The following is a 7,802-nucleotide window of genomic DNA, read 5'->3' on the forward strand; positions in this document are numbered from 1 at the left end:
CAGGAACCGTAACCTCGGAGTTTATAATAAACATGCAATAATATTAAAATAATGTATTTATAAAGATAATGTAAAATATTAATTTCCTGAATACAAAACATGAGGCTTAGCACCTTGCAACCTCTCTGACTATACATATCTCCTAATTTAGTAACTTCTTTTGAATTTAATTATGCAGGGAAACCTTGGAAATCTTACATTGCTACAGATATAATTTTATAACGTAGCATAAACTATATTTGTTTTTTGCTCTCCTGTAATTGGAGGTGGTACATCATACCCGTGAGAATGTAATCATTTTTCCACCATATTAAATCATAATGGTTAAGCATATAGAATCATAGGTTTGGAAGTGATTACTTACGGGATGAAGTCCAATCTCCAATAGAAGAAATATTTATTGCAGCATTTAATGTTGATTATATTTTATTTTATGTTATAAAAATAGCACAGTTAGTTCAATCTTGCAGTGGTCAAGATTATTACAAAAAACATTATGAAAGAATACTTCATTACTCAATATTAACAAATGAAGATTTTCAGATCCCTGAGTTCTACAGAAGGATATCAAATATCTGTGATTAGAACTTCTGCTTTAACATATTCTAGCTGGTAAATCCTAGCATCAGAAATTTATGTACCTGAAATATTCAATTAGTTTGTGGAATGTAAGTATTTGGAATGTACAAATATATGGAAATGACAAACAACAGCAAGATAAGGCATCAAAATTTCCTTGTTATCCCAAACTGACTGCATGTGTTTATGATCCTTTCCAATGAGAATGGATATACAGTAGTTGAAAAGTATTTTGGCACAAACATTTAGATATTCTTATATTAATTTTGCCTTTTTACAATTGGCTACAGCAAAATAGTTTTATTTCTATGTTTTTTTGATTTTCAGGTTGTCTACCTTCACAACAACAAAATTGCTGCTGTTGGCCCTAATGATTTCTGTCCTCTTGGATACAACAGCAAAAAAGCTGCTTATTCAGGAGTAAGCCTGTTTAGTAACCCTGTGCAATTCTGGGAAATTCAGCCATCTGCTTTTCGATGCATCTATGAACGATCTGTAATACAACTTGGAAACTACAAATAAATGCACAAAAGTGTTTCCACTTAAATACCTGTTGCTTTTTAAAATTGCTGGTAACTATTAAAGCCTGATATTGGAGACTTAACTGCAGAGTGGATATTATTATATTTGTAAAAGACCCATGAGATAATTTCCAGAGAAAAATAAGTGAATTTATTTTGGGGCTGTTAGGGTTTTTTTTGCTTCATTAACAACACCTGATATAGTTAGTGGTATCTTTCCCTTAGGTGAGCACAACATATTTTTTAAACATTCCACTGTGCATGAGATTTGGGGGTAAACATTGGTCAAGCATTTCATAATTAGAAATAGTATAAAGTACATTTTTATTCCACAGCCACACACAAAAATTATTTGGAAGACAAAGTAATGAGGCATACTTTTTTAAAAAAAATCAATCAAGTCTTAATAAACTTCCATTTGTTTAAAATTTAAATCATAAGTGCAGGTATCAAAATATCAGATATTCAGATAAGCAATATAGAAATGTTGCTTTTGTTTATATTTTTGGTTAAAATGCTATTTTAATATATACCTATTTTCTTTTCTATGATTTTATGTTAAAATCTTCCCAGATAATTTATGTACAATTAGGAAAATATTCTACAGGCTTAAAATATATTCATGACCCTGGCTTTTTCTTGAATATATCAGCAATGGATACTGATGCTTTTATGTCCCCATGGAGATAATGGTGCCCCACCCATCTTGTAATGAAAGTCACCAAGAACTTTTGCTGTGTAACTGAATTTAGAATAAGCATTAGGTAATCTTGCCTTTATCATTTAGCATCAGGGAAAGGACTTGGAGCCTTGTCCACAAATTCCTGCTTCATTCTCCAATTTTTCATTGTCATTTCTACCTTCTAGGTGACAAAGCTAATGTTTTCAAAATGCAATTTATTTCTCATTGCTCACACAATGACTGTTCCTGTTCATAATCTGATAAAAATATTCACATAGAATTCTCATTAATTTGAGAGTCTTTGAGAAATTACTAAGTGTATTGTGACTAGTAAGTCTGCAACCATGTATAAATTAAGCAATATTGGTCTACTATATTAATAAATTGCTCTAAAATGCAAGAGTGGACATTCACCCATTTTAACTGATTTTAATTTTAACACTGTTTTCAAATGTAATATAAAGAAATATTCAGATTATTTGCTCAACAATACCTAGATTCACAGGGGATTATCCAGTGGCCAGAAGTAGAAGAACATTATCTAAAATAATATTTTAAAACACATCTTGAGAGCAAAGTTTATGTTTACATCACTATAACTGGTTTTATGTAGTAGCAAGAATATCAAAAATGGCTGTACATTTCTGGGAAACCCATCTCCAAATTTAACAGTATTTCTTTCAACATGACACATTAAAGAAAAGTTTGGATACCTCTTAATTGTTCAAAATACAATATTTTCAATGTATGTATGTTTTATATTAAACAATACTGGCAAACTCCAAGATCCCGGTGTGTGTTATATAGGCTCTGCCATATATAAAGCAGTGGAAATGAATATATTGCAAAGGCACAGATTAACAATCATTTTCTAGTGCTATTCAAAGTAGTTGAATCCAGTTAGTTATCATATAGCAGATTTTCATTAAATGAAATAGTTAAAAGTTAAAATCTGGTTTATCACATACACTAATATATGAAAAATATAGATTTTTTTTCTTTTAATAACCCTGTAATCCCTTGCATTAGAGTGGAATCGGGGAGACTGAAGGGAGCTGAGTGCTAACAGGCCAGATGCCACTTCCTAACACCTATGTGGAGCTCAAAGCAGATATTTTCTCTTTGCGCCCAGAGAGAAAAATATCTCTCATGAGGATCGACTTACAGTTTCCCGATTGTGAGGCGAGAGCTCCACTTCTAGGCCAGCACGGTGCTCTTATATAGAATATGAAATATTTTAAAAATCCCTCCTTTTTACAACTGTAATCCCTTAATTTGAGGTAGATTTAGCGGGATGCCCTTCCTGATGCCATGTGGAGTTTTTTCTTTGTTCCATAGAACAAAGTGCCATTACACAAGACTGAATTCTCAACTTTCTGAGGTGAACATCTTCACCATGCCACTCACATGGTATATACCATATAACTGTTCATAAATTAATATATTTATTGAAAGATAAAAATGTAAAAATAACAGCTCTTACTTTTACTTGTACAAAATGTTAGATTTTAATCTAACATTAAATTACATAGAGAAACCTCTTAATATGACCAAATTGAGGGGAATTATAACAATTTCTCTGATACAGAAAAAATGATGGGAAATCTTATAGTACCCTAAAGATATACTGTGTCATGAATGTTCACTGTAGCTGCTTCACAAATGCATGAAGAATTATCTTTGAGAGGGTAGTATACAGGCATCTCTTGTTATGAAAGGCAGATAGTAAGAAGAAAGGACAAGGGGAAATGTAATGAATAAATTATAGTTGAATTCCTGTTTTATGAATGCTGTTCATAAAACAGCTACTTGTACAATACAGAGAGTACGACAAGAAATATTCTTTGACTTTAACCAAATATCTATTGACATTTCAATAATAATAAAAGATAAAAGTTTCTCTGTCCAGTTGTGTTTGACTTTAGAGCAGAGTGCTCATCTCCGTTTTTTGGATGAGGAGCTAGAGTTGTCCAAAAATAAAATAAAATGAAATAATAAGTTGCTAAGATCATTCACTGGAAATTGTGACAGAAGTTTGGATTTGAGTACAGCAAAAACCACTGGGAACATCATGTTGAGAAGGTTCTAGAAAATGAAAAAGTCAAGGTCCTGTGGGACTTTAGAATGCAGACTGACAGGCACTTGGCCTACAACACACCTGACATAACAATAGTTGAAAAGAAAAAAAAGTTTGGTTCATTGACATTGCAATACCTGGTGGTGTGCAAATTGAAGATAAGCAGCAAGAAAAAATACCGGGACTTGCAAATTGAAGTTGAGCGACTGTGGAAAAAGAAATTGAGTGTTGTCCCGATTGTAATTGGAGCCCTTGGAGCAATACCTAAAGGGCTACCTCACTATTTGGAAATTCTAAATTTATCAGACTTGAACATTCTGACTCTACAAAAAACCACCCTACTTGGAACAGCTTATATCATCCAACGTTACCTTAACAGTTCCTAGGTCCTTGGTTAGGACTCGAGCTGTTGAGCTACCAATCAGCCCCAAAGGCTCTGAATCACACCAAGATAATTAATAATAATAATAATAATAATAATAATAATAATAATAATAATAATAATAATAATAACAACAATAATAATAACAATAACAACAATAACAACAATAACAACAACAACAACCGGAAAGGATTGTGGGAAACTGCAAAGGACTATAATAAGGAAGCAAAGTGGATACATGACTTTGAGAAAAGCATTGGTAACAAACAAATGCAAGTATTAGAAATAACAATTGACATGGTCAAAAATCAAGTTAAAAAAGTAAAGAATTGGACATCACCTGGAAATGACCAATTACATGGTTTCTGGCTCAAATATCTGACCAGTTTACATGCAATATTTGTCAGGCAACTGAATGAAATTTTACAAAATGGTCAAATTGATGAATGGTTGACAACTGGAAAAACATACTTGATTCAGAAAGATGCAACTAAAGGAACAATACCTGAAAACTACAGACCAATAACATGCTTGCCAACAACCTTCAAATTACTCACAGGCATTATTGAAGATAATATTATGGATTATTTGGAAACAAACAACATCTTGTCAGTAGAGCAAAATGGCAATGAAAGAAGGAGCAGGGGTACAAAAGATCAGCTCCTGATTGATAAAATGATATTAGAAAATTGTAAGAAAAGAAAAATGAACTTGAATATGGTCTTGATTGATTATAAAAAGGCATTCGACTCATTGCCACATAGTTGGATCATAAAATGCTTAGAAACAACTGGCATTAGCAAAAATATTACATGCTTCACTGAAAAGGAGATGAAACAATGGAGAACTGAGTTGGCAGTAGGGAATGAGAACTACGGAATGGAGTATCAAGCGAAGAATTTTCCAGGGTGATTCACTTTCACCTCTTCTCTTCATCATCACGATGATCCCACTATCAGTAATCTTTTAAAAAATGAAATTGGGCTACAAAACAGCCAAAGAAGCTGAAAAAATTTCGCATTTATTATATATGGATGATTTGAAACTCTATGGTAAGTCAGAAATAGAAATCCAATCACTGACAAACACAGTCCGAGTATTCAGCATTGATATTTCAATGCAGTTTGGCATGGAAAAATGTGCCACTGTACCCATAAAAAGGGGCAAAATCACTGCGTGTGAGGGAATTGAAATGCCCAATGGCCAACTAATTAAATGCAATGAAAATGAAGCCTACAAATACTTAGGCATTCTGCAGTTGGATAACATCAAACATGGAGAAGTAAAACTATTGTCAGAAGAGAGTACACCAACAGAGTTAGGAAAATTTTGAAATCTAAATAAAATGGTGGAAATACAATCAAGGCCATAAATACCTGGGCAACACCAGTTATAAGATACACAGCTGACATAGTTAACTGGACACAAGCTGATTTGGACATTTTGGATTGAAAAACCAGGAAACTAATGACAATGCACTACAGTTTACATCCATGCGGTGACACTGATAGATTATACCTGCCCCGAAAATCAGGTGGCAGAGGATTATTACAAGTGAAGCAAATAGTTGAAGAAGAAAAACATGCACTGGCTGATTATCTAAAAGAAAGTCAAGAACATCTATTAATCGAAGTAAAGAACAAAAATCTACTGAAGGGCCAACAGACGAAACACGAATACAGAAAAGATGTGATAAAATCAAGAATAGAGAGTTGGCAGAACAAAGCATTGCATGGTCAATTTCTGGAAAAAATAAAAGATAAAGTGGACAGTGAAAAAACTTGGTTATGGTTAACAACAGGTACATTAAAGAAAGAAACAGAGTCACTAATCCTGGTTGTGCAAGAGCAAGCTATCCGAACAAATGCCATTAAGGCCAAAATCGAAAAATCCTCTGATGATGCCAAATGCAGACTCTGCAAAGAAGTTGATGAAACTGTTGACCACATACTCAGCTGTTGTAAAAAAATCGTGCAGACTGAATATAAATTGTGGCACAATTCAGTAGCACAAATGATCCACTGGAATTTGTGCAAAAATTATAATATTAAAACAACAACAAAGTGGTGGGAACATAAGCCTGAAAAAGTCACCGAAAATCAGATCCTGTGGGATTTTTGTATACAAACGGGCAAAATACTGGCGCATAGCACACCAGACATCACATTGGTTGAGAAAAATAAGGTTACAATCATAGACATCGCAATACCAGGTGACAGCAGGGTCGACGAGAAGGAACATGAAAAAAATCTCAAAATACCAGGACCTAAAAATTGAAATTCAATGATTATGGCACAAACCAGCAATGGTAATGCCAGTGGTAATCGGCACACTGGGTGCTATTCCAAAAACACTGGAATTACATTTAAAACAGTTAAAACTTGACAAAATCACCATCAGTCAAATGCAAAAAGCCGCACTGCTTGGATCCGCAAGTATATTACGAAAATACGTTGTGACGTCCTAGGCTCCTGGGTGGGGCCCGACTAGTAATTAATGCCAAATCCGGCGAAACAACTGGCCACTGTGATACAATCGTATAATAATAATAATAATAATAATAATAATAATAATAATAATAATAATAATAATAATAATAATAATAATAATAATAATAATAATAATAACAATAATAATAATAATAATAAAGTCAATAACATCTATTAATCGAAGTAAAGAACAAAAATCTACTGAAGGGCCAACAGACGAAACACGAATACAGAAAAGATGTGATAAAATCAAGAATAGAGAGTTGGCAGAACAAAGCATTGCATGGTCAATTTCTGGAAAAAATAAAAGATAAAGTGGACAGTGAAAAAACTTGGTTATGGTTAACAACAGGTACATTAAAGAAAGAAACAGAGTCACTAATCCTGGTTGTGCAAGAGCAAGCTATCCGAACAAATGCCATTAAGGCCAAAATCGAAAAATCCTCTGATGATGCCAAATGCAGACTCTGCAAAGAAGTTGATGAAACTGTTGACCACATACTCAGCTGCTGTAAAAAAATCGCCCAGACTGATTATAAATTGCGGCACAATTCAGTAGCACAAATGATCCACTGGAATTTGTGCAAAAATTATAATATTAAAACAACAACAAACTGGTGGGAACATAAGCCTGAAAAAGTCACCGAAAATCAGATGGTCAAGATTCTGTGGGATTTTCGTATACAAACAGACAAAGTACTAGCGCATAACACACCAGACATCACACTGATTGAGAAAAAGAAGGTTACAATCATAGACATTGCAATACCAGGTGATAGCAGGGTTGAGGAGAAGGAACATGAAAAAGTCGTGAAATACCAGGACTTAAAAATTGAAATCCAACGATTATGGCACAAACCAGCAGTGGTAATTCCAGTGGTAATCGGCACACTGGGTGCTATTCCAAAAGCACTGGAATTACATTTAAAACAGTTAAAACTTGACAAAATCACCATCAGTCAAATGCAAAAAGCTGCACTGCTTGGATCTACACGTATATTACGAAAATACGTTACGACGTCCTAGGCCCCTGGGTGGGGCCCGACTAGTAATCAATGCCAAATCCGGCGAA

General features: G+C 33.8%; 1 protein-coding gene across 1 annotated transcript in view; it reads left to right on the forward strand.

Moving 5' to 3' along the window:
- DCN (decorin) overlaps window positions 1-2,567 on the forward strand; it is a 34,945-nt gene extending 32,378 nt beyond the window's left edge. The window contains exon 8 of the mRNA XM_081956955.1: window positions 907-2,567. Coding sequence (XP_081813081.1) covers window positions 907-1,101 — 195 coding nt within the window. The 3' untranslated portion in view covers window positions 1,102-2,567. The remainder of the gene's footprint in view (window positions 1-906) is intronic.
- The last annotated feature ends 5,235 nt before the right edge of the window (window positions 2,568-7,802 follow it).

The sequence above is a fragment of the Natrix helvetica genome (genome assembly GCF_964273705.1).
Source record: "Natrix helvetica genome assembly, chromosome: 6".
NCBI lineage: Eukaryota > Metazoa > Chordata > Lepidosauria > Squamata > Natricidae > Natrix > Natrix helvetica.